The sequence below is a fragment of the Apteryx mantelli genome, chromosome 29 (assembly GCF_036417845.1).
Source record: "Apteryx mantelli isolate bAptMan1 chromosome 29, bAptMan1.hap1, whole genome shotgun sequence".
In the NCBI taxonomy this organism is placed as follows: Eukaryota; Metazoa; Chordata; class Aves; order Apterygiformes; family Apterygidae; genus Apteryx; species Apteryx mantelli.
In genome coordinates this window covers 1,154,315-1,180,687 of record NC_090006.1, presented here as the reverse complement: position 1 = coordinate 1,180,687, position 26,373 = coordinate 1,154,315, and the positions used below count along the sequence as shown (strand labels likewise).

At 64.7% G+C, this 26,373-nt stretch overlaps 1 protein-coding gene across 1 annotated transcript in view; it reads left to right on the top strand.

Moving 5' to 3' along the window:
- The first annotated feature begins 1,683 nt into the window (after positions 1–1,683).
- The window catches only part of LOC106494574 (calcium/calmodulin-dependent protein kinase type II subunit beta), a 31,514-nt gene continuing 6,824 nt past the window's right edge, over positions 1,684–26,373 (top strand). The window contains 18 exon segments of the mRNA XM_067312254.1: positions 1,684–1,826; positions 4,280–4,322; positions 4,324–4,375; positions 7,385–7,444; positions 9,158–9,212; positions 9,303–9,368; positions 11,901–11,973; positions 14,752–14,854; positions 14,940–15,023; positions 15,736–15,830; positions 16,443–16,565; positions 16,670–16,753; positions 18,700–18,742; positions 19,472–19,546; positions 22,053–22,093; positions 22,213–22,284; positions 22,847–22,891; positions 23,310–23,358. Of these exon segments, the coding sequence (XP_067168355.1) occupies positions 1,762–1,826; positions 4,280–4,322; positions 4,324–4,375; positions 7,385–7,444; positions 9,158–9,212; positions 9,303–9,368; positions 11,901–11,973; positions 14,752–14,854; positions 14,940–15,023; positions 15,736–15,830; positions 16,443–16,565; positions 16,670–16,753; positions 18,700–18,742; positions 19,472–19,546; positions 22,053–22,093; positions 22,213–22,284; positions 22,847–22,891; positions 23,310–23,358 (1,228 nt within the window). The 5' untranslated portion in view covers positions 1,684–1,761.

Below are 26,373 nucleotides of genomic sequence, written 5' to 3'. Positions count from 1 at the left end.
TACCCTTGGGTGAGGCCGGGGGAGCAGCCGAGCTGGTTACATGTTGGGGGGGGCCATGGAGCTGGTATTTGGGTTGACACGGGGTGCTTGGTGCTGGGGGGGGTCTTGGGGTGGAGGGGGGCGTGCGGGGGTGTTCCCGGTGGGGGGGGAGGATGGTGGATGTGGGGGTCCCCTGGATGTGGGGTCTGGATATGGGGGTGCTTTAGGGGGGGTCTGGATATGGGGGTCCTGAGGGAGTCTGGATATGGGGGTGCTTTAGGGGGGGTCTGGATATGGGAGTCCTTTGGGGGTGATATGGGGGTCCTGGGGGGGTCTGGATATGGTGGGGTCCTGAGGGAGTCTGGATATGGGGGTCCTTTCGGGTTGGATATGGGGGTCCTGGGGGGGGGTCTGGATATGGGGGTGCTTTGGGGGGGTCTGGATATGGGGATTCTTTTGGGGTGGATATGGGGGTCTTGGGGGGATCTGGATTTGGGGGTCCTTTGGGGGTGGATATGGGGGTCCTGGGGGGGTCTGGATATGGGGGTGCTTTGGGGGGGGTCTAGATATGGGTGTCCTGAGGGAGTCTGGATATAGGGGTCCTTTGGGGGGGGGTCTGGATATGGGGATCCTTTCGGGTTGGATATGGGGGTCTTGGGGGATTCTGGATTTGGGGTCCTTTGGGGGTGGATATGGGGTTCTGGGGGGTGTCTGGATATGGGGGTCCCTGAGGGAGGGGGGGCTGGATATGGAGGTGCTTTGGGGGGGGGTCTGGATATGGGGTCTTTGGGGGGGCCTGGATTTGGGGGTCCTTTGAGGGTGGATATGGGGTCCCTGAGGGAGGGGGGCTGGATTTGGGGGTTCTTTGGGGGTGGATGTGGGTGTCCTTGGGGGGGGTCTAGATAAGGGGATCCTTTGGGGTGGATATGGGGGTGCCGAGAGGTCTGGATACGGGGATCCTTTTGGGGTGCCCATGGAGGGACCCGGGAGGGGGTGTGTGGATATTGGGGTCTTTGGTGGGGGTGGATGTGGGTGTCCCGGGGGGGGGGGGTGTCTGGATACAGGGAATCTTTCGGGGCAGATTATGGGGGTCCCAATGGGTCTGGATATGGGTTTCGGGGTGCCCATGGGGGGGGGACCCCGGGGGTGTGTGTGGATATTGGGATCTTTGGGGGGGGTGGATGTGGATGTCCCTGGGGGGGTCTGGATATGGGGAACCTTTTGGGGTGGATATGGGGGTCCCAATGGGTCTGGATATGGGGGGTCCTTTCGGGGTGTCCGTGGGGGGACTGGGGGGGTGGATATTGGGGTCTTTGGGGGGGGGGAGGTCTGGATACAGGGAACCTTTCGGGTGCCCATGAGGGGGACCGCGGGGGGGGGGGGAGGTTAAGCTACGGGGACACTGCAGATTAAGGAGCTTTCTGGGAAGGGGGATCCCCACGGGGCCGGGAGGGGGGGGGCGGCTCTGGAAGCGCGTGGGGGATTTTGGGGAGGGTCCGGCTGCGGGGAGCACCCACGGCGGGGGGGGGGGGATCCCTGCCCGCGGCGGGGGCGGGGGCAGCAAAAAGGGGGGGGGGGGGCCGGCGCCTCCCCCGGGGGGCCGGGCAGCGCCTCCTCCTCCTCCTCCTCCCTCCCTCCCCCCCCCCCCTTCTTCCTCCCCCTCCTCCCTCCTCCTCCTCCCGCCCCCGCCGCCGCCCCCCCCGCGCTGCCAGGCGGAGCCGGCGCGGAGCGGAGCCGCTGCCCGGGCGGCTCATTGCGGCGCGGCGCGGCGCGGCGGGCACCATGGCCACCACCGTGCCCTGCACCCGCTTCACCGACGAGTACCAGCTCTACGAGGAGATCGGCAAGTAAGGACCGGGCCCCCCCCCCCCCCCCTCCTCCTCCCGGTATACCCCCCCCCCCCGGTACCCCCGTTCCCCCTCCCGGCGAGGGGGGGGAGCGCCGAGACCCCCCCCCCCCCCACCACACCTTCCCCGGCTCCGTGCAGACATGACGCATTTCCTCAGGGGGGGCCCGGTACCGGCCTCCCCCCCCCCCACCCCCCCCCAAACCCCTCCCGGTACCGGCCCCCCTCCCCCCCCTTCCCGGTACCGCCCTGCCCCCACCCGGTGTCTTCCCCCCCCCCCCTCCCCTCCCCTTCCCGGTACCGACCCCCCCCTCTCCCCCGATCCGGTGCCCCCCCCCTCTCTCCCGTTCCCGCTCCCCCCCCCCCCTCCACTCCCCGGTACCGGCGTGGCCCCCCCCCCGCCGGTGCTCCCCCCCCCCCCCGGTATCCCCGGTGGTGTGGGCCGGGCCCGGCTGCAACCTCCCCGGGGGACCCCCCCCCCGGTTGCCCCAGGCCCCTGATCCCCCCCCGGTGCCTATAGCCCCCCCCTTGTTCCTATAGACACCCCCCAATCAGGCCGGAAGCCCCAATTCCTCCAGACCCCCCCAGTCCCTATAGAATCCCCCAGTCCTTATAGCCCCCTGGTCCCTATGGAGCCCCCAGTCCCTATAGACCCCCCCCGGTCCCTATAAAGCACCCCAGTCCCTATGGAGCCCCCTAGTCCCTATAGAGCCCCCCCAATCCTTATAGCCCCCCCAATCACTCCAGAACCCCCAATTCCTCCACATCCCCTCCAGTCCCTATAGCCCCCCCCCAGTCCTTATAGCCCCCTGGTCCCTATGGAACCCACACTCCCTATCGCCTCTCCCCCAATTCCTCCAGATCCCCCTAGTCCCTATAGAGCCCCCCCAATCCTTAGAGCCCCCCAGTCCCTACTGACCCCCCCCAATCACTCCAGAACCCCCAATTCCTCCACATCCCCTCCGATCCCTATAGCCCCCCCCCCCCAAGTCCTTTAGCCCCCTTTGCTCCTATGGATCCTCCCAGTCCCTATAGACCCCCCCCATTGCTCCAGACCCCCCAGTCCTTATAGACCCCCCTGATCCCTATAGATCTCTCAGTCCTTATAGCCCCCCCTTGTTCTTATAGACCTCCCCAGTCCTTATAGCCCCCCCCCGGCTCTTATGCTCTCCCCCATCCTTACAGACCCCCCCCCAATCTCTTCAGATGCCCTGGTCCTTATAGATCCCCTGTTGCTCCAGAACATCCCCCCCCCCCCCAAGTCCTTACAGACCCCCCCCTCCAGTCCTTGCGGATGCCCTGGTCCTTATAGCCCCCCAAATCTCCAGACCCCCCCAATCTTATAGATATCCCCCCCCAGCCTGGTCCTTGTAGCCCCTCTGGTCCTTATAGACACCCTCATCCTCCAGATCCTCCTCGGTCCCTATAGACACCCACTCAATATAGACCCCCCCCCTCGTCCTCCCGGTCCCCCCCAGTCCTTAGAGACCCCCCCCATTCTCTGCAGACCATCCGGTCCTATAGACCCCCCCGCCTGTCCTTGTCTCCCCCAGACCTTATAGCCCCCCCATCCTCCAGCCCCCCCAGTCCTTATAGACCCCTATATAACTCCCCCGTCCCTCCAGACCCCCCCCCAGGCCCTGTAGAGCCTGCCCTGCTGGGCCCCCCCCATGTCCTTAGAGCCCCCCGTGCCCCCCTTTAGGGGACGTGGTGGGGGGGTGAGGAAGAGCTCGTTTTGGGGGGGGGGGGTTGTGCTCCCTTCCCGTCTCCCCCCCCCTAAAATCCAGCCCAGCCTGGTTGCCCATAGCAACGCGGTGTCACCCCCCCCTTGTCACCTGCTGCTTCCCCCCCCCCCCAATGTGGGGGGCCTCTGTCTGCAGCGGAGGGGAAACTGAGGCAGGGCGAGGGGACGGGGTGCCACCGTCCCCATCCCGGGGGGGGGGGGCCCCCAGGGTGCCCCCCCAGCGGTGGCCACGCGGCCCTCGGGTGCCCCCGGTGCCCCCCCCGGGCCCCGGGCAGGGACGGGTGTCCTTCTCCCCCGCCGGGGGGGCCCCGACGGTGACGGTGACAGCGAGGGGGGGGGATGTCACCGGTGCCCGCAGCCGGGCCACCGCCGCATCCGGGCCACCCGCCGTCCCCATGGCAACGGGCTGCCGGGACCCGATCCTGCCCCCCCCCAATCCCCACCCAGCGCACCGGTTCGGAGCACCCCGTCCCGGTTTGGGCAGGGTTTTGGGGGTGTCCCCCCCCCCCCCCCGACAGTGCACCCCTCTCCGGGGTGCTGAGTCACGCTTGGCACAGCCGCCCGTTTCGGGAGGTGGGTGCTGAGTCACGGTGGGAGCCGACCACGCTGCGGGGGGCGGCGGGGGGGTGCTGAGTCAGCGTTGGGGGGGGGGGCGCGTTTTCGGGGTGCCGCGGGCCGGGGCCGTGACCTCCGCGCCCCTCTCGCTCCAGGGGGGCTTTCTCGGTGGTTCGGCGCTGCGTCAAGCTCTGCACCCGGCCATGAGTACGCCGCCAAGATCATCAACACCAAAAAGCTCTCGGCCAGAGGTAGGAGCGCTGCCGCCCAGCCCCCCCCCCGCCTGCCCGTCACCCCGGCCTCGTGCCTGGTGCGGCGGCCTGACTTGCTGGGCCTCAGTTCCCCCCCCCCCCCCCCCCCCCACCATGGGGGACTGGCCCGTGCTGCCCACCTCATCTTAGCTCTGCCCGTGGTGGTCACCTTAGCTCTGCCCACACCATGGTGGTCACCTTAACTCTGCCCAGTGCTGTGCCGGTCACCTTAGCTCTGCCCACACCACGGTGTTTACCTTAACTCTGCCCACACCACAGTGGTCACCTTAACTCTGCCCACACCATGACGGTCACCTTAGCTCTGCCATGGCAGTCACCTTAGCTCTGCCCATGCCATGCCGGTTACCTTAGCTCTGCCCATGCCGGTCACCCTAGCTCTGCCTGCGCCACTCTGGTCACCTTAACTCTGCCTGTGCTGTGCCGGTCACCTTAACTCTGCCCACACTGTGCCAGTCACCTTAGCTCTGCCCATGGCAGTCACCTTAGCTCTGCCCACGCCGTGCCGGTTACCTTAGCTCTGCCCATGCCGGTCACCTTAGCTCTGCCTGCGCCACAGTGTTCACCTTAACTCTGCCCACTCTGGTCCCTTACTCTGCCCACACCATGCCGGTCACCTTAACTCTGCCCACACCATTGCCGGTCACCTTAACTCTGCCCACTCTGGTCACCTTAACTCTGCCTGTGCTGTGCCGGTCACCTTAACTCTGCCCACACCACGCCAGTCACCTTAACTCTGCCCACTCTGGTCACCTTAACTCTGCCTGCGCCACTCTGGTCACCTTAACTCTGCTCATGCTGTGCTGGTCGCCTTAACTCTGCCCACACCACGCCGGTCACCTTAACTGTGCCCACTCTGGTCACCTTAACTCTGCCTGTGCTGTGCCGGTCACCTTAACTCTGCCCACACTGCACCAGTCACCTTAACTCTGCCCACTTGCCCATGCTGTGCTGGTCACCTTAACTCTGCCCACACCGCGCCAGTCACCTTAACTCTGCCCACTCTGGTCACCTTAACTCTGCCCATGCTGTGCCGGTCACCTTAACTCTGCCCACACTGCGCCAGTCACCTTAACTCTGCCCACTCTGGTCACCTTAACTCTGCCCATGCTGTGCCGGTCACCTTAACTCTGCCCACACTGCGCCAGTCACCTTAACTGTGCCCACTCTGGTCACCTTAACTCTGCCCATGCTGTGCCGGTCACCTTACCTCTGCCTGCAGCAGCCGCCCCAGGCACTGGGGGGATCTGGAGGGGTTTGGGGTGGCCCCGTTGCCACATGCGGGTTTTGGGTGCTGGCGCCAGCCGAGGGAGCCGCCCCTGAGGGAGCGCCGGGGCTGTGGCGAGGTCCCTGCTGCTTCCTCCGGCCTCGGCTGCCTCCGAGCCCGGGGAGGGCCTGGAGCCCTCCGCAGCACCCTTGGGTGTCCCCCGGCGCTGCTCGGTGCCTTGCAGCACCCCTCAGCACCCGACAGCACCCATTTGCACCCCTCGGTGCCCCGCAGCCCCCCTCCGCTGTGCCCCGGGGGCGGCTTGGCCCTTGGCCGGATGCGGCCCCGACCGGGTGCCGTGGGTGGGCACCCCGGGGTGCCGGCCGGGTGGTCACGTGTGCGCACGTTTTGGGGGGGGGTTAATGAGGGCGTGGGGCTGTGTGTGTGTGTGCGCGCACACACGTGTGGGGCAGGTGTTGCGGGTGCACACGGGGGGAGCGTGAGCATGTCCGCGTGTGTGAGCGTGTGCACCCGCGCGTCCGTGAGCACGCGCATCCGTGTGCATGCGGCCGTGCACGTCCGTGCGCACGCGGCCACGCGTGTTGTGTGCGTGTGAGCACACCTGGGTGGGTGGACACGCGTGTGAGCGTGCACGTCCGTGCGAGGACACCCGGTTGTGTGCATGTGAGCGCGCCGGTGCGTGTGGACACGTGTGTGTGAACACACCGCTTCGTGTGTGCGTGCGTGTGAGCGTGAGCACACCTGTATGTGGCCATGCGTGTCCTTGCATGCGTGAACATACCTGTTGGTGTGCATGTGTGTCCACGTGCATGGGAGCCAGCATGAGTGTGCATGCGTGTCCGTGTGCATGTGTGCATGCATGTCCGTGTGCATGCATGCCTGGGTGAACATGCTGGTTTGCACATGGACATGCGTGTCCGTGTGCGCGTGTGCGTGCATGTCTGAGTGTGAACATGCTAGTTTGCACGTGGACATGCATGTCTGTGCATGCATGTCCGTGTGCATGTGTGCATGCGTGTCTAAGCATGCCAGTTTGAAGGGGGACATGCATGTCTGTGTGCGTGTGAGCATGCACGTCCATGTGAACGCACCCGTTTGCACGTGGACATGTGTGTCCGTGTGCACATAAGCATGCATGTCTCTGAACATACCTGTTTGCATGTGAGCGTGCATGTCCATGTGCATGTGAGCATGCATGTCTGTATGAACATGTTCTTGTGCACATGAGCATGCATGTCCATGCGCCCACCTCTCCGCGTGCGTGTGAGCATGCACGTCCGTGTGCGACCCTGCCCATTTGCACGGGGACGTGCATTTCTGTGTGCGTGTGAGCATGCATGTGCATGCAAACACGTCTGGGTGTGTGTGGCCGCGCGTGCCCCTGCCCGTGCACCCGATCGCCCCGCCGCCGTGCACGCGGGAGCCCGGCCTGCTCCGCGCTGCCCCCGTGCGCTCGCCTTCCTCGGGGGGCCCGGCGGCAGGGCAGACCGGCGGGTGCCCCCCACGCTGCCGCCACCGCCGGACGCGCCGCGGCGCCGCATTGCAGCGGGCTGTGCGCATGCCTCCGCCGCGCGCGCTCGGGGCCCCGGCGGTGCACCCGCGTGGCGCCCGCCTCCACGTGCGTGCATGCAGCAAGGTGCCCCCCCCCCACCCATACCCAGGGCCACCCTTTGGGCCGCGGCACCCCGGGGTGGGTGACACACGCAGTTGGGGGGGGTGATAGGGGCCCCGGCGCCGCTAACGTGGCCCCCTTGTGTCCCCAGATCACCAGAAGCTGGAGCGCGAGGCCCGGATCTGCCGTCTCCTGAAGCACTCCAACATCGGTGAGCGGCGCCGGCCCGGCACGCGTGTGCGGGGCGCGCGGGGTGTTGCACAGGCGTGTGCGTCTGCGCGCGGAGGCGGGCTGCACGCCGGCGGTCGGCACGCGTGTTTGGGTGTGTTTGCATGGGGGCACGTGGGGTAGTTGCGCGCGAGCATCGTACGTGCTTCACACGTGCTCGGGTGTTTGCACAGATACGTGTGCGCTCACACGCGTGTGCATGCATGCCAGCAGCGTGGCTCGCGCATGTTTGTGCATGTATGCAGCGTGCGTGTTTGCACGGCCGCAGCGTGCTGTGTGCAGGTGTGCACGCATGTGGTTTGCATGCATCTTGTGTGTTTTCACAGAGGTGATGTGTGATATCTGTGCCCATGCGTGCAATTTGCATGCGTGGTGCATGCTTATGTGTTTGCACAGATGTGTGCTACCTGTGTGCATGCGTGCAGTCTGCGTGCATCGTGTGTGTTTTTGTTTAGTCATGTGTGTTATCTGCGTACGTGTGCAGTCTGCATGCATTGTGCATGCTTACATGTGTTTTACAGATATGTACGCTGCGTACATGTATGCATTCTGCACGTAGCATGCGTGTTTGGCTGTGTTTGCACATCTGTGCTGCGTGCTGTTTGTGTACCCACATGTATGCATGCCATCTGCATGCAGCGTGTGTGCTTCTGCGTGTCTGCACACATAGGATGTATGTTATCAGTGTGCAAACGTGCATGCATGCAGTGCACGTGCGTCGTGTGCGTTTGTGCTTGCACAGCCATCGTGTGATATATGTTTGTGGGTGTGTGCATGCAGTCCGCATGCATCATGCGTGTTTGCACTTGCACAGATGCATATCTGTGCACATGCATGCAACCTGCACGCACCCTGTGTGTTTGCACTTGGACAGATGCGTGAGATCTGCACATGCATGCAATCCGCACACAGCGTGCGTGTTTGCACTTGCACAGATACGTGATATCTGTGCACATACATGCAATTTGCACACACCCTGCATGTTTGTACTTGCACAGATGCGTGATATCTGTGCCCATGCATGCAGTCTGCATGCAGCATGTGTGTTTGCCCTTCCACAGATACGTGATATCTGTGCACATGCAATCTGCATGCACCCTGCGTGTTTGCACTTGCACAGATGCATGATATCTGTGCACATACATGCAATCCTCATGCATCATGCGTGTTTCCACTTGCGCAGATATGAGATCTGTGCACATGCATGCAAACTGCATGCAACATGTGTTTGCACTTGCAGAGATGCGTGATATCTGTGCACATACATGCAATCCTCATGCATCATGCATGTTTCCACTTGCACAGATATGAGATCTGTGCACATCCATGCAATCTGCATGCAATGTGTGTTTGCACTTACACAGATACATGATATCTGTGCACATACATGCAACCTGCATACGTGTTTGCACTTGCACAGATGCGTGATATCTGTGCACATACATGCAATCCTCATGCACCCTGTGTGTTTGCACTTGCACAGATGCGTGATGCCTGTGCACATGCATGCAACCCGCACGCACCCTGCATGTCTGCACTTGCACAGATGCGTGATGCCTGTGCACATGCATGCAAGCCGCACGCACCCTGCGTGTTTGCCCACGTGTGCGCGCATGCAATCCGGGCGCATCGCGTGCGTCCGTGCGGGCGCCGGGGGCGCTTCGGGAGGGGGCTCAGCGTCTCCCTGTCCCTGCAGTGCGGCTCCACGACAGCATCTCCGAGGAGGGTTTCCATTACCTCGTCTTCGACCTGTGAGTACGGGGTGGGGGGCGGGGGGGGGGGGTCACCCGGACGCCTGGGTCCCTGGGTGACCCCCCCCCCCAAAAAAAAATCCCTTGCAGGGTGACCGGCGGGGAGCTTTTCGAGGACATCGTCGCCCGCGAGTATTACAGCGAAGCGGACGCCAGGTGAGGCGCTGTGCCCCCGTGCCCCCCCCCCCCAACACCCTGACCCCCACCCTGACCCCCACCCCTCTCCGGCAGGGCGGGGCGGGGGGGAGCACCCAGCCGCGGGGAGGGCATTAAGGCACCCGCGTGTCCGTCCGTCTGTCCCCCTGCTGTCACACCGCCGGCTCCATCCTGCTTTTGGTGTCTCGGTGGGGACCCCGAAAAAAAAGGAAAAAAAGCACCCTAAAAAGGGGGCACCGTCGCCCTGGGGGTGCTGGTGTGGGTGTCCCCCCCCCCCCCCCGCCGTGCCCCCTCCCCGCTGAGGCCTGGCGCTCTCGTGCCGCCCGCGCCCTGTGTGCCCGCCGTGTGCCCGTCCCCGTGGTCTCTGAGCTTTCACGACATCTGTTTCTCCCCTTCTCTCGTCTCCCCCCCATCTTCCGTCCCCCCCCCCCACCCACCGCCACCGCCGCCGCCACCCCGCCTCCGTCCCCCCCCCCCACCGCTTCCCCCCCCTCCCGCTGTCCGTCTGTCCATCCATCCCCGTCCTCCCCCCCCCCCCCCCACGACCCCGGCCCCGTCTCCCATCACGCGTCGCTCGGGCTCTGTGCGTGTCCGTGTGTCCGTCCGTGTGTGTCCGTCCGTCCGTCCCCCCGCCCCGCACCCGGCTTCACCCCCCCCCCCCGTGTTTCGCCTCCCGGCCCCGGAATCCTGCCCCCCCCCCACACCCCGAAACCTGCCCCCCCCCATCCTGCCCCCCAACCTGCCCCACATCCCCCATCCTGTCCCTCGTCCCCCCACCTGCCTTTCTGCCCCCCCACCCTGCCCCCCACCCCTCAAACCTGCCCCCCACCCCTGAAACTTGCCCCCCACCCCCTGAACTCCCCCCCAAACTCCCCCCCACCCGTCACCCCCCAAATCTGCCCTCAACCTATCCCTCATCCCCCCAACTCCCCCCCAACCTGCCCCCCCACCCCCCAAACCTGCCCCCCCACTCCCCGAACTCCCCCCAAACCTGCCCCCAACCTGCCCCTCACCCCTCAAACCTGCCCCCCACCCCCCAAACTCACCCCCCACCCTGCCCCTCACCCCCCCAAACCTGCCCTCAACCTACCCCTCATCCCCCCCAACTCCCCCCAAACCTGCCCCCCACCCCCTGAATTGCCCCCCACCCCCCAACTCCCCCCCAAACTTGCCCCCCCACCCCCCGAACTCCCCCCAAACTTGCCCCTCACCCCTCAAACCTGCCCCCCACCCCCTGAATTGCCCCCACCCCCAACTCACCCCCCCAAACCTGCCCCCCACCCCCCAAACTCACCCCCCAAACCTGCCCCCACCCCCCAAACTCACCCCCCAAACCTACCCCTCATCCCCCCCAAACTCCCCCCCAACCTGCCCCCCACCCCCCAAACCTGCCCCCCACCCCCTGAATTGCCCCCCACCCCCAAACTCCCCCCCAAACCTGCCCCCCACCCCCTGAATTGCCCCCCACCCCCAAACTCCCCCCCCAAACCTGCCCCCCCACCCCCAAACTCACCCCCAAACCTACCCCTCACCCCCCGAACTCCCCCCCAACCTGCCCCTCACCCCCCAAACCTGCCCCCCCCGAACTCCCCCCCCAACCCTGCCCCCCCCCCGCCCCCCCGTTTTGTTTTGCAGTCACTGTGTCCATGAGCTCTTAGCAAGCGTTACTTATAGCCATCACTTTGCCTTTGCGCCCGGGGGGCGTCTGCAGGTCAGTATAACGCCGCGGGCCGGAACGGCCCCCCCGGCCCCCCCCCGCCGCCGCCTCGCCCCCCCGACACCCCCCTTCCCGCCCCCCGTCCCCCCCCCCGAGCGGGTGCCGCCCCCCCCCCCTCGCCCCCCATTTCAGCCTCTCATCTCCCCGCTCCTTCCCTCCGCCTTTCTTGTCTCGTCTCCATCGCACCCCCCCCCCCGTGCCCCCCCCCCCCCGCCGTGAGTCCTGTCTCGGGGGCCCAGGCGTCCGGGCAGCAGCAGGGCTATTGGGGGGGGGGGTTAAATAAAGGGGGGGTGCGGCGGCGCTGTTTTGGGGGCACCCCCGTGCCCAAAGAGCCCATGGGTGTGCCGGGGGCGTACTGGGCTCCCAGTAGGAGCTTTACTGGGTGGGGTGGGGTGGGGGGGGCACGAAAGGACAAGGGGGTCCCCGCGCCCCCCACCCCCCCCCCGAGCTCGTGGGCACCCCACGGGGCCACCCCCGGGTGCTCGGGGTGCCCCCCCCCCCCGGGTGAGCGTCTCCCAGCGGTTTGGCAGCGGGGACGGAGACCCCGGGGCTGGGGGGGGGTCCCCAAAACACCCCCCCCCCCTCGGCGAATAAGAGCCAAAAGCACTTTTTAGGGGGGGGGTTGCAGGATCTCTGCCGGGGTGCCGGGCACCCGCGGGTGCCGGGGTGGCTCGTGCCGGAGCAGGGAATTGGGGGGGTGGGGTCCTGCCCCGGGGGTGCTTCCCTGTCCCCCCCCCCTTCTCCTGTCCCCCCCCCCAGCGTGCGGTGGGGCCGCTGCGCCGCCCGCTCACCCACCGCGCCGCCTCTGCCCGCAGCCACTGCATCCAGCAGATCCTCGAGGCCGTGCTCCACTGTCACCAAATGGGGGTCGTGCACCGGGACCTCAAGGTGAGCTCGGCGTCCCCATGTCCCCCCCCACCCCACCGCGGCGTGGCCCTGTCACCCAGGGGAGGGAGGGGGACAGGGACACATCGGGATGCTGTGCGGGGGGAGTCGCGGCGGGATGTGGGGCAGGGCGTCGTGCCGGGACGTGGCTCTGCAGCTCGGGTTTGGGGTGGTGCCGAGCTGGGATGCGGGTCGTGGTGGGACACAGTGACGGAGCTGAGCTCCAGGGCGCTGGGCACAGCAGAGGTACGGAGCTGGGAGTGAGATGTGGGTCGTGCTGGGCTGAATGGCGATGGAGCTGGGCTGCGGGATGTGGGGTCGTGCCAGGCACAGGGATAGACCTGGGATGCGGGGTCATGCTGGACTGCAGCGATGGAGCTCGACTGTGGGATGTGGAGACTTGCTGGGATGCAGTGCTGGAGCTGAGCTATGGGGTACCAGGTTGTGGCAGGACACACTGATGCAGCTGGGCTACGGGATCATGCTGGAATGTGGTGGTGGAGCTGGGCTATGGGGTCATGCTAGGTTGCAGCGATGGAGATGAGACGTAGTGTTGTCCTTGAGATGTGGTGATGAAGCTGGGCTATGGGGTCACGCTGGGATGCAGTGATGGAGACGAGACATGGTGTTGTCCCTGGGATGTGGTGATGAAGCTGGGCTATGGGGTCACGCTGGGATGCAGCGATGGAGATGAGACACGGTGTTGTCCCTGAGATGTGATGATGGAGCTGGGCTATGGGGTCACACTGGGATGCAGCGATGGAGATGAGACACGGTGTTGTCCCTGGGATGTGATGATGGAGCTGGGCTATGGGGTCACGCTGGGATGCAGCGATGGAGATGAGACATGGTGTTGTCCCTGGGATGTGGTGATGAAGCTGGGCTATGGGGTCATGCTAGGATGCGGCGTTGGAGATGAGACATAGTGTTGTCCCTGAGATGTGATGATGGAGCTGGGCTATAGGGTCACGCTGGGATGCAGTGATGGAGACAAGACATGGTGTTGTCCCTGGGATGTGGTGATGAAGCTGGGCGATGGGATTGTGCTAGGATGCAGCGATGGAGCTGGGCTATGGGGTGGTGCTGAGATGCATTGCTGGAGATGAGACAAGATGTCATCCCTGGGATGTGGTGATGGAGCTGTGATATGGCGTTGTGCTGGGATGCGCTGATGGAGCTGGGCTATGGGATCATGCTGAGATGCTGTCATGAAACTGGGCTATGAGGTAGTGCTGGGATGCAGTGGTGGAGCTGGGAAATGGAGTTTGCTGGAATGCGGTGATGGAGCTGGGCTATGGGGTTGTCCTTAAATGCAGTGCTGTAGTTGGGCTGTGGGGTCATGCTGGCACATGGTGATGGAGCTGGGGTTGTGCTAGGGTGCAGTGATTTAGCAGGGTTATGGGATCGTACTGGGATGCAGCGATGGAGCTGGGTTATGGGATTGTGCTGGGATGTGGTGACGGAGATGAGCCATGGCATCGTGCTGGGATACTGATGGAGCTGGGATGTAGGTTGTGCTGGGATGTGATAATGAAGCTGGGATATGGGGTCATGCAGGGATGCATGGATGGAGATGGCTGTGGGGCTGCGCTGGGATGTGGTGGTGGAGCTGGGATAATTGGGTGGAGTGATAGAGCTTGGATATGGGTTTGTGCAGGGATGCAGTAATGCAGGTGTGATATGTAGCCGTACTGGGATGCAGTGATGGAGCTGGGATACGGGGTCAGGTTGGGATACGGTGATGGAGCTGTGATATGGCGTTGTGCCGGGATGCGGTGATGGAGCTGGGCTATCGTGCTGAGATGCAGCCATGAAAATGGGCTACAGGGTCATGGTGGGATGCAGTGATGGAGCTGGGCTATGGGATTGCGCTGGGATGCAGTGATGGAGATGAGGCGTGGTGTTGTCCCTGGGATGTGGTGATGGAGCTGGCCTATGGTATCGTGTTGGCATGTGGTGATGGAGTTGAACTACGGGGTCAGGTTGGGACGCTATCATGAAACTGAGCTATGGGGTTGTGCTGGGATGCAGTGGTGGAGCTGGACTACAGGGTTGTCCTCAGATGGAGCGATGGAGCTGGGCTATGGGGTCATGCTGGGACGTGCTCATGGAGCAGGGACAGGGGCTCGGACGTGGGTGCGGTGATGGAGCTGGCCAGGGGATTTGTGCTGGGATGCAGTGATGGAGCTGGGATCTGGGGTCATGCTGGGATGCAGTAATAGAGTTGGGATATGGAGTCGTGCCGGGATGGAGCTGCGATATAGGTTGTACTGGGATGCGATGGAGCTGGGACGTGGGCTTGTGTTCGGATGCGGCCATGGAGCTGGCACGTTGGATGCAGGACCGTGCTCTGACGCGGTGGTGGAGCCGGCCTTTAGTGCGCAGCGATGGAGACGGAGCTGGGCTCCTCCTGCCGTGCCAGCCGTGCCATTGCAGCGCGGTGGCTTGGGTCGCTCCAGCTGCCAGGACGGGGATCAGGAAGACACCATTCTCCCCGAAATCAGGCTCGAATCGGGGCTGGGGCAGCTCTCCGGGGGGTTGTGCCACCCGTTTGGGGGACACACCCATCCAGCAAAGCCCAGCTGGATTTCAGACCGGCGCGGGGAGGCAGATGGATTTAGCCGGGATGGGTTGGGATGGACCCAACGACTCCGGTACCGGGCTCAACCGTGGCTCTCCGACCCGTTGCTGCAAACCGTTGTGTTCTTCTCTCCCCTTCTCCTCCTCTCACCTTCGCCATCCCTCCTTCCCTGCTGCCGTGCGATGCCCTTCCGGCGGCAGCCGGAGAACCTGCTCCTGGCTAGCAAATGCAAAGGGGCGGCCGTGAAGCTGGCTGACTTCGGCCTCGCCATCGAGGTGCAGGGGGATCAGCAGGCCTGGTTCGGTGAGTGCCGCCGCGCGTCCGGCGTCCGGCGCCCGCCGTGGCCCTGCTCCGCGCCCGCTCACCTCCCGCCTCTCTCCGGCTCCAGGCTTCGCCGGCACGCCCGGCTATCTCTCTCCCGAAGTCCTGCGCAAAGAAGCCTACGGCAAACCGGTGGATATCTGGGCATGCGGTAAGAGTTGACCTCGGCCCCGGCCCCATCCCTGTCCCTGTCCCAGTTCCCGTCCCTGTCCCAGTTCTCATCCCTGTCCCCGTTCCGGTCCTGTCCCTGTCCCAGTTCTCATCCCAGTCCCATCCCAGTTCTCATCCTGGTTCCTATCCTGGTCCCCATCCCATCCCCTTCCTTGTCCCATCCCCATCCTGGTCCCCATCCCAGTCCCCATCCCAATTCCCATTCTGGTCCCCTTCCCAGTCTCCATCCCATTCCTAATCCTCATCCCATCCCATTCCTAATCCTCATCCCATCCCATTCCTAATCCTCGTCCCATCCCATTCCTAATCCTCATCCCATCCCAGCCCCATCCCATTCCCATTCCCTTCCTTGTCCCATCCCAGTTCCCTTCCTGGCCCCGTCCCATCCCTTCCTGGTCCCATCCCAGTCCCATCCCAGTTCCATCCCCATTTCCATCCTGGCGCCTATCCACGTCCCCCTCCCAGTCCCATCCCAATCCCCATCCCTTTCCCATCCCAGCCCATCCCCATTTCCACCCCTGTGCCGTGGGCAGAGCCGGCCACGTGCCCCAGCTGGGCCGCGCTCCGCCACGAGCAGGCTACGGGTGACCGCGGCGCTCGGCGCCATCCCGGCGACTCCAGCCGAGGGGACCGGAGCGGGAAAGAGGAACATTCCAGGTCCAGCCCTCACCCCGCTCCCTTCCTCGCCCTAGGCGTCATCCTCTACATCTTGCTCGTGGGCTACCCGCCGTTTTGGGACGAGGACCAGCACAAGCTCTACCAACAGATCAAGGCCGGCGCCTACGACGTAAGTGTCCGGGCGCCGCGCAGCCGCCGCGGCGGCGCTGCCGGCGCCTTCCGAAGACCTGGCCTCATATCTCCACGCACGGCACCCGGCAGCCCGCAGGAAGCGCGGCGCGAGCCCCGAGCCCGGCTCCAGTGGGTACCTCGCCGGCCCCGGCAGTTCGCCCGGGACGGCTCTCTCTGTCCTTCCTTTCGGCCCCCCCCCTCTGCTGTCCCCCGGCCCGGCTCTGTCGCTCCTGGCTCTACCTCCGGCTGCCACCGTTGCCTCTTCCTCCTCCTCCTCCTCCTCCTCTTCCTTCCGGAGCCCCTGCCACCCTGGCGCCACCCTGGCTGCGGGGCTCGCTCGCTCGGGTCTTTCCGTGGCTCCCGTGGGCCGTTTTCCGCTTGTCTGCGCATTGGGGGTGGGGGTGGGGTGACGTTAACTCTGGAACCTAATGAGCAACACCACATCCGCTCGTGACTGGGGGAAAAGCGGGAGCTTCGGGCCGCATCTCCAGTGGCCTGGGGATGGGTGGGGAGGCGGAGGGTCACGGCCGTCCCTCTCCTCCCGCCGCGGGGCTGCCATTCCCCATCCGTGACCGGCTCCGGGCCGCCGGCCCTTGTGTCTCGCCCGCAGTTCCCGTCTCCCGAGTGGGACACGGTCACCCCCGAAGCGAAAAACCTCATCAACCAGATGCTAACCATCAACCCCGCCAAGCGCATCACAGCCCACGAAGCCCTCAAGCACCCGTGGGTCTGCGTAAGTAGCCGCCACCCTCCCCGGGGAGCCCCCGGGTCTCTCCCGGCGCCGGAGGGACACCCGCGGCGCCGGCTCCTCGCTCTTACCCGCCGTCTCTCCCGCAGCAACGCTCCACCGTGGCCTCCATGATGCACAGGCAGGAGACGGTAGAGTGTCTGAAGAAGTTCAACGCCCGGAGGAAGCTCAAGGTGAGGCCCCGAGAAGCCATCGCGGCTGTACCCGGCGCTTCCCGGTGCCCGCACGGTCCCATCCTGGTGCTGTCTGGTGGGACACGGTCCCATCCTGGCCATGCCTGGTGCTTCCCAGCGCAGCACAGTCCCATCCTGGTGGTGCCCAGTGCAGCACAGACCCATCCTGGTGGTGTCTGGTGTAGCACGGTCCCATCCAGCCATTCCTAGTGTGACACGGTCCCATCCTGGCCATGCCCTGGTGCTTCTCCATGTAACCCAGTCCCATCCTGGCCATTCCCAGTGTGACATGGTCCCATCCTGGCTGTGCTGGGTGCTTCTGCATGTAGTACGGTCCCATTGTGGTGGTGACCAGTGCGGCATGGTCCCATCCTGGCCATGCTCCAGAGTTTCTCCATGTAGCACAGTTCCATCTGGTGGTGCCCGGAGTGGCATGGTCCCACCCTGGCCATTCCCAGTGTGGCATGATCCCATCCTGGTGGTGTCCTGGTGCTTCTCCATGTAATCCAGTCCCGTCCTGGCCATTCCCACTGTGTCATGGTCCCATCCCCAGAGCTTCCCCATGTAGTGCAGTCCCATCCTGGTGGTGACCGAAGTGGTACAGTCTCATCCTGGCCATGCCCTGGTGCTTCCTCATGTAACCCAGTCCCCTCCTGGTGGTGCCCATGGTGGCAAGGTCCCATCCTGGCCATGCTCTGGTGCTTCTCCATCTAACCCAATCCCATCCTGGTGATGCCTGGGGCGGCATAGTCCCATCCTGACTATTCCCAGTGCAACACGATCCCATCCTGGTCATGCCCTGATGCTTCTCCATGTAACCCAGTCCTGTCCTGGCCATTCGCAGTGTGGCATGGTCTCATCCTGGCCATGCTCCAGTGCTTCCCCATGTAGCACAGTCCCATCCTGGTGGTACCCAGTGTGGCATGGCCCCATCCTGGCCGTGCTCCTGAGCTTCTCCATGTAGCACAGTCCCACCTTGGTGGTGCCCAGTGCGGCACAGTCCCATCCTGGCCAAGCCTGGTGCTTCTCCATGAAGTCCAGACCCATCCTGGCCAAGCCAGGTGCTTCTCCATGAAGTCCAGTCCCATCCTGCCGGTGCCTGGGGTGGCATGATCCCATCCTGGCCAAGCCTGGTGCTTCTCCATGAAGTCCAGTCCCATGCTGGCCAAGCCTGGTGCTTTTCCATGTTGCATGGTCCCATCCTGCTGGTGCCCAGGGTGGCATGATCCCATACTGGCCAAGCCTGGTGCTTCTCCATGAAGTCCACTCCCATCCTCGCGGTGCCCGGGGTGGCATGGTCCCATGCTGGCCAAGCCTGGTGCTTCTCCATGTTGCATGGTCCCATCCTGGTGGTGCCTGGGGAGGCATGGTCCCATGCTGGCCAAGCCTGGTGCTTCTCCATGTTGCATGGTCCCATCCTGGTGGTGCCTGGGGAGGCATGGTCCCATGCTGGCCAAGCCTGGTGCTTCTCCATGTTGCACGGTCCCATCCTGGCGGTGCCCGAGGTGGCATGGTCCCATCCTGGCCAAGCGTGGTGTTTCTCCATGAAGTCCAGTCCCATCCTGGCAGTGCCTGGGGTAGCATGGTCCCATGCTGGCCAAGCCTGGTGCTTCTCTCATGAAATCCAGTCCCATCCTGGTGGTGCCTGGGGTAGCATGGTCTGATGCTGGCCAAGCCTGGTGCTTCTCCATGTTGCACGGTCCCATCCTGGTGGTGCCTGGGGTGGCATGGTCCCATGCTGGCCAAGCCTGGTGCTTCTCCATGAAGTCCAGTCCCATCCTGGCAGTGCCCGGGGTGGCATGGTCCCATGCTGGCCAAGCCTGGTGCTTCTCCATGAAGTCCAGTCCCATCCTGCCCATGCCCTGGCACCTCCCCCCCACGGCATGGCACCATCGCATCCGTGCCGGCCTCGCGCCCGCTGCTGACGCCTCCTCCTCCTCTTGCAGGGTGCCATCCTCACCACCATGCTGGCCACGCGAAACTTCTCGGGTAAGCCACCGCTCGCGGCGCGCGTTGCCCCCCCGAGCGCTCTCCTTCCTCGCCCGCCGGCTCCCGCGGCCGCCGGGCCTTCGATCCGGGGGCTGGTGCTCCGCTCGCCGGGCCGGCAGGGCTCCCCGCGCCGAGACCTGGCGCGCTCGTGGCGCCGGTGGCTGGCGCCTCCGGACCATCCTGCCTTTTTTTTCCTCTCTCTCTTTCTCTCTCTCTTTCTCCCCTGCCGCTCTTAATCCTGCTTTTATTATTATTATTAATTATTATTATTATTATTATTAATTTTTTTTTCCCTCGTCGGAGAGGATGGGGGCGGCAAGGTGGGGGGGGGGAAAACCGCTGCTTTTCCGCACCCCCCCCCCCTCCAGCCGCCCTTTCGCTCCCGCGCGCAGCATCCCGACGGCACAGGTAGTGCCGGAGCCACCCCGGCCCCCCCCAACCCCGGGATGGGCTGGTTTTCCCCGGAGCTGGTTTGGGGGTTTGCCTGGGGGGGGGGGAACGAGGGGGGGGATAGGGGGACCGGGGGGGGGGCCCATCCGCACCCCGCTGCCTCTAACGGCCTTTTATGTATTTTTGTTGTTGTTTTTTTGTTGTTGTTTTTTCTTTTTTTTCCTTTTTTTCCTTTCTGCTTCCTCTCTCTGTTTCTTCCCCCCCCCCCCCGACTCTCGTTCCCGTCCCCCCCCCCAAAACCCTCTGTGCGTGTCTCGCTCTGCGGCGCGGCCCCCGCAGTGGGCAGACAGACCACCGCGCCTCCTACAATGTCCGCAGCCGCCTCCGGCGCCCCCCTGGGGTTGGTGGAACAAGGTAGACGCCTCCGCAAGGGATGACCCCCCCCCCGGGCCCCCCCCCCCCCCCGGCCGCCCCAGGGTGCCCGTCTTGCTTGCCTTCTGGGCTCCGCTCGGCCTTCCTCCTCCTCCTCCTCTTCCTCGCTCCTCGCTCCTCGTTTCCCTCCGGCTGGCAGCCTCCTTGGAAAGCGGAGCGCATGCATCGCATTTTTCCCCCCCTCCCCTTTGGAAAATTCGCCCCCCCCCCAGCATCGTGCCCCCCCCCACCCCACCCCGGTCTTGCTTGCTGTCACCATGTCCCCCCCTCCGCCCCGGCGGTGCTGTCCCGTGGGGCTGGACGGAGGCTGCAGCGTTTGGGATGCCCCCCCCCCCCCGTCCCCCCCGACCTGCCTCCATCGCCGGGGGGGGGGGGGGGCCACACGAAGCCTTCGTCCCCCGGGGGGGCTTTTGGGTGACAGCGGCTGCGCTCCGGCGCCCCCCCCCCCAAATCCGGCCGCCCCCCCCCCCCCAAACGCGGCTTGCACCCTGCGCCCAGGGTGCAGCACCCGCTGCTTCGTTGCGGGGGGGGGCTCAGCACCCATATCCCCCCCCCCCGGCATAAAGCACCGGGCAAGGGGGGGCTTTTCGGCAGGAGAAAACGGGGGGATTTCCCCATTTTTTTTGGGGGGGGGTGCATCCTCCCCCCAAAATCCCGCCGTGCCCCCCCCCTTTTGCCGCTCTGTCCCACCACCCTGCATGGCATGGAGGGAGCCGGAAAGGGGGGGGACACACGACACGGGAGCCGGCCGCATGCCCCCAACCGCTCCCTGGTGCGTCCCCCCCCCAAAAAAAAGCGCCCCGCACGCCGTGTCCCCCCCCCCCGGCGCACGCTGTCCCCGCATGTCCCCCCCCCCCCCGCAGAGCTCGGCTTCCGGAGAGAGACGCAGCCGGTGTTTGTGGCGCCGCGAAACACTCGGCGGGTTTGAAACCACCCCCCCCCCTTCGGGGACGGGGGGGGGGGAAAGCCCGAAAAGGGCCCTCCCCGAATGGGGGGGGGGTGTCTGTCCGTCCGTCTGTCCCCCCCCCCCCCCCCCCCCCGGGCCGCGGCCCCGCATTCGGCATTGGTTTAAACCCCCCCCTGCTCTCAGCGCCCCCGGAGCCAGCGCTGCTCCGGATCCGCTTTCGACGCTGCCTCCGGATCCGGCTCCGGGGGCACCGCTGCTGGGGCCGGGGGGGACACCGGGGCCGGGGTGTCCCCCCCACCCCAAAAAAAACCCCATCCTCCCCCCTGCCCCGCTTCCCCGTCCCCGACGCGCCCGCCGGCGGCGTTTGGCGCCCAGCCGCCCGGTGCCGTCACCGGGAAGGTCCCCAGTTGTCACCGAGAAGGTCCCGTGTCCCCCCCCCCCCCCAACGTTGTCACCGGACCCCCCCCACCCCGCCACCAGTCCCGGCAGCCAGGAGCGGCCCCAGGAAGCCGTCGGCACCAAGGATGCTCCAGGTTGACGCCGCTGGCACCTGGGGGACGCCCTGTCTCCAAGCCACCTTGTCACCCGGCCCCCCCATGGCCTTCATCATCGTCGTCCCCCCCCCAGGCCATCCTCATCCTCACCGGCCTCTCACCTTCCCAGAGGAGACCCCCCCCCCCCCTTGCTCCCTCTTGCCCATGCCGGGCCGGCTGCGGCTCTCCCGGTGTCCCAAAAGCTTGGGATAGGAGTGACAGATGCCAGCTCCGCTGTCCCCACTGGGGATCCTGCCCTTGTCGTCCCCCCCATCCCGCCACCGGGATTTTCCCCCCCCTCCACAGCCACCGGAGAAAAAACAAACTCTTCCAGCTTCTCTTAAATCGCGGCAAAGCCCGGAGGAGCCGCATGTTCCCCCCCCCCCCCAGCCCCCCCCAAGCTCGGGGACACGGCGGCAGCCCAGAGGCCAGGGTGATGGGCAGGGCGAGGGCCCGGCCTTGGGGCGCTGCTGCCAACCGTGTCCCCCCCCCCCCGGCCCGGGGAGGGGGGGGCTCCATCCCGGTCCTCCCGGGGACTTTGCCTCCTACCTGAACTCAATGCATCTTTTCTTTTTTTTTTTCTTTTTTTTTCCTTTTTTTTCCCCCCCTTCTTCTTCTTTCCTTTTTCCTTCCTTTTTTTCCTCTCTTTCTCTCGCCGCCCCCCCCCCTCGTCCCCCCCCCCCCCTCGCTTCCCTCTGTACATTTCTCCAAGGTAAGTGCATTTTTTCCCAGGGCGGATCTCGGCCCCGCGGCCTTTCCCGGCGCCGCCGTCCCTCGCAAGGGGGGGGGGGGACGACATTTGGTCGGGGAACGTGTGTCCCCCCCCCCCGGCCGCCCACCGGCTCCCTCCTCCGCTGCGACACCCCCGTTGCTGCTGGGGACGGCGCCCGGGAAGAGAAGGGGGGGGGGGGGACACCCAGGACTTGGGGGGGGGGGCAAAGGGCCAGGGGACGCCACGGGATGGGGATGGGGGGGGGACGGGGGGGGGGGGACGTCGGGGGTCCCGGGGGCGCCGGGCGCTAACGCCGTGCTTTCCTCCCCGCCGCAGCAGCGAAGAGCTTGCTCAACAAGAAGGCCGACGGCGTCAAGGTGAGGCCGGGGGGGGGGGGGGGGACAAGGGGGGTGTTTTTTTGGGGGGGGGGGGTCCGACCCCCCCCCCCGGCACCGCCGCTCATCCCCGCATCCCCCCTCTGCTCCCCGTTTTGCAGCCGCAGACCAACAGCACCAAAGGCAGCGCCGGTGTCACCAGCCCCAAGGGGACCCTGCCGCCCGCCGCCCTGGTAGGTGCCCGGAGCCGGTGGGTGTCTTTTTTTTTTGGGGGGGGGGGAATGGGGATTTTGGGGGGGGGACGACACCGTTTTGGGGGGGGTGACACACACGTTAGGGGGTCGGCTCCGCGCCGGGCTTCCCGTCGCCTCCATCCCATCGCATCCATCGCCCCCGCAGCAACGGTAGGTGCCACCGCCGCCGCCGCGGCAACCCCGGTTTCGGGCCGTCCACGGGGGTCGGTGGCGGCGGGTGCCGCTGCCCCCCCCCCCTCCAAAAAAAAAAATCCCCCCCCTCTTCCTCCTCCTCCTCCTCCTCTTCCTCCCGCCGCCTTCTTCTCTTGCTAATTAAACCATCCGCCTTGCGCTGGACTAACGCCTCTCTGCTTCTCTCCCTTCCCTCCTGCTCCGTCCCGAACCCGCTCCGGGTCCCTCGGCCCCCCCCCCACGTCCGCGTGCCACTCACCTCTGTCCCCCCCCCCCCCAAAACGGCGTGACCCCCCCCCCCCCCCCGGCTTTCTCTCTGCCTTCCTCTCCGCCTCTCCTCGTCTTTCCTCTGTCTTTCTTCCTCCTATAGGAACCTCAAACTACCGTTATTCATAACCCCGTGGACGGCATCAAGGTATCGCTGCCTCTCTTGCCTTCTCGGCCCCCCCCCGGCCCCGGTTTTTATCCCCCCCCCCAACCGTGAGGACACCGCGGAGATTTTGGGGGGGGGGGGGGGGTCTTTCGCCGGCGGCTCTCCGCGCATCCGGCCCGCTTTCCGCCTCCATCGCTCCCCCCTTCACCTCTCCGTCATGCATCGACCCCCCCCCCCCCCTCCGGGTCCTGCCGAGGGCGGTGTTTTGGGGAGGGGGGGGGTTCCCGCCGGGCTGCCTCAGCGCCGGAGTGGCCGCGGGGCTCCCACCGGCTGGATGGGGAGGGGGGGGGCGAAGGGAAGGGGGAGAGGGTTCCCCCCCCCAGCCCCCCCTGCCAGGCTCGGCCCCGCACTGACTCTCTGCCTCCCTCCCTCCCTCCCGCTCCGGCGCCGCCGCTCGCAGGAGTCCTCTGACAGCACCAACACCACCATCGAGGATGAGGACACGAAAGGTAGCGGGGGGACCGGGTGGCGGGGATGGGATGCGCTGGGAGGGTCCCGGGATGCGTTGCAGTGCGCTGGGATGCCCTGGGATGCATTGCAGTGCACTGGGATGCACTGGGGTGGTCCTGGGATTCATTGCAGTGCACTGGGATGCATTGCAGTGCACTGAGGTGTCTCTGGTAAGCCTTGCAGTGCACTGGGATGGCCTTGGGATGCATTGCAATGCACTGGGATGCACTGGGGTGGTCCTGGGATGCATTGCAATGCCCTGGAATGCTCGGGGGTGGTCCTGGGATGCATTGCAATGCACTGGGATGGCCCTGGGGTGCATTGCAATACACTGGGATGCACTGGGGTGGTCCTGGGATGCATTGCAGTGCACTGGGATGCATTGCAGTGCACTGAGGTGGCTCTGGGAAGCATTGCAGTGCACTGGGACGGCCTTGTATGCCCTGGGATGCCTTGCAGTGCACTGGGACAGCACTGGGATGCCTTGCAATGCAAGGGATGCATAGCGATGGCTCTGGGAAGCATTGCAGTGCCCTGGGATGCACTGGGATGGTTCTGGGATGCGTTGCAATGCACTAGGATGTATTGCAGTGCATTGGGATGCGTTGCAATGCACTGGGATGGCCCTGGGATGCATTGCAGTGCACTGGAACAGCACTGGGATGCCCTGGGATACATTGTAATGTATTGGGATGCATTTGCAGTGCGCTGGGATGCCCTGGGAAGCATTGCAGTGTGCTGGGATGCATTGTAGTGCACTGGGCCAGCACTGGGATGGCCCTGGGATGCATTGTAATGCGCTGGGATGCATTGCAATGCACTGGGGTGGTCCTGGGATGCAGTGCAGTGCACTGGGATGCCTTGCAGTGCACAGGGATGCATGGCGATGGCGCTGGGAAGCATTGCAGTGCCCTGGGATGGCGCTGGGAAGCATTGCAGTGCCCTGGGAGGGCACTACAAGGCACTGGGATGACACTGAGATGCATTGCAAAGCACTGGGAGGGCACTGGGGTGGCCCTGGGATGCATTGCAAAGCACTGGGACGCACTGGGTTGGTCCTGAGATGCGTTGCAATTCACTGGGATGCACTGGGATGGCCCTGGGATGCATTGCAATACACTGGGATACACTGGGAGGGGCCCTGGAATGCATTGCAGTGCGCTGGGATGCACTGGGTTGGCCCTGGGGTGCATTACAGTGCCCTGGGATGCAGTGGGATGGTCCTGGGATGCATTGCAATGCACTAGGAGTCACTGGGATGGTACTGGAATGAACTGGCGGGGCACTGGAATGCATTGCAATGCACTGGAATGTCACTAGAATGCATTAGGATGCACTGGGATGGCACTGGAATGCACCGGTGTGGCACTGGGATGCACTGGAATGGCACTGGGATGCATTAGGATGCATTGGGATGCACTGGTGTGGCACTGGGATGCACTGGGGTGCATTGAGAAACATTGCAATGCACTGGAATGTCAGTGGGATGCATTGGGATGCACTGGAATGGCACTGGGATGCATTAGGATGCATTGGGATGGCCCTGGGATGCACTGGAATGCACTGGTGTGGCACTGGGATGCAGTGAGATACATTGCAATGCACTAGAATGGCAGTGGATGCACTGGGATGGACCTGGGAGGCACTGGATGCTCGGGGGGGGGGGGGAGCACATCCCCTATGTCCCCAGTGTCCCTACAGCCCCAGTGTCCCCACGTCCCTCCCGGCCCTGTGTCCCTCCCGTCTCCGCATCCCCCGTGTCCCCACGTCTGTCCTGTCCCCGTGTTCCTCCTGGCCCCACGGCCCCATGTGGGCAGCGTCCTGCCCGCGCTGCCCCAAGCCCTGTGTGTCCCCCCCTCCATCTCTCTTTTCCCCCTTCCATCTCTCTTTTCCCCCTCCATCTCTTTTCCCCCCTTCCATCTCTCTTTTCCCCCTTCCATCTCTCTTTTCCCCCCTTCCATCTCTCTTTTCCCCCCTTCCATCTCTCTTTTCCCCCTTCCATCTCTCTTTTCCCCCCTTCCATCTCTCTTTTCCCCCCTTCCATCTCTCTTTTCCCCCTTCCATCTCTCTTTTCCCCCCCTTCCATCTCTCTTTCCCCCCTTCCATCTCTCTTTTCCCCCCTTCCATCTCTCTTTCCCTCCCTTCCATCTCTCTTTTTCCCCCCTTCCATCTCTCTTCCCCCCTTCCATCTCTCTTCCCCCCCCTTCCAACTCTCTTTCCCCCTTCCTCCCCCCTCCATCTCTCTTCCCCCCTTCCATCTCTCTTCCCCCCCTTCCATCTCTCTTCCCCCTTCCATCTCTCTTCCCCCCTTCCATCTCTCTTCCCCCCTTCCATCTCTCTTCCCCCCTTCCATCTCTCTTCCCCCCTTCCATCTCTCTTCCCCTTCCATCTCTCTTCCCCCCTTCCTTCTCTCTTCCCCCCTTCCATCTCTCTTTCCCCCCCTTCCATCTCTCTTTCCCCCCTTCCATCTCTCTTTCCCCCCTTCCATCTCTCTTTCCCCCCCTTCCATCTCTCTTTCCCCCCCTTCCATCTCTCTTCCCCCCTTCCATCTCTCTTCTTCCCCCCTTCATCTCTCTTCCCCCCTTCCACTCTCTTCCCCCTTCCATCTCTCTTCCCCCCTTCCATCTCTCTTCCCCCCTTCCATCTCTCTTCCCCCCTTCCATCTCTCTTTCCCCCCCTTCCATCTCTCTTTCCCCCCCTTCCATCTCTCTTTCCCCCCCTTCCATCTCTCTTCCCCCCTTCCATCTCTTTCCCCCCCTTCCATCTCTCTTCCCCCCCTTCCATCTCTTCCCCCCTTCCATCTCTCTTCCCCCCCTTCCATCTCTCTTCCCCCCTTCCATCTCTCTTCCCCCTTCCATCTCTCTTCCCCCCTTCCATCTCTCTCTTTCCCCCCCTTCCATCTCTCTTTCCCCCCTCCATCTCTCTTTCCCCCCTCCATCTCTCTTTCCCCCCTCCATCTCTCTTTCCCCCCTCCATCTCTCTTCCCCCTCCATCTCTCTTCCCCCCTCCATCTA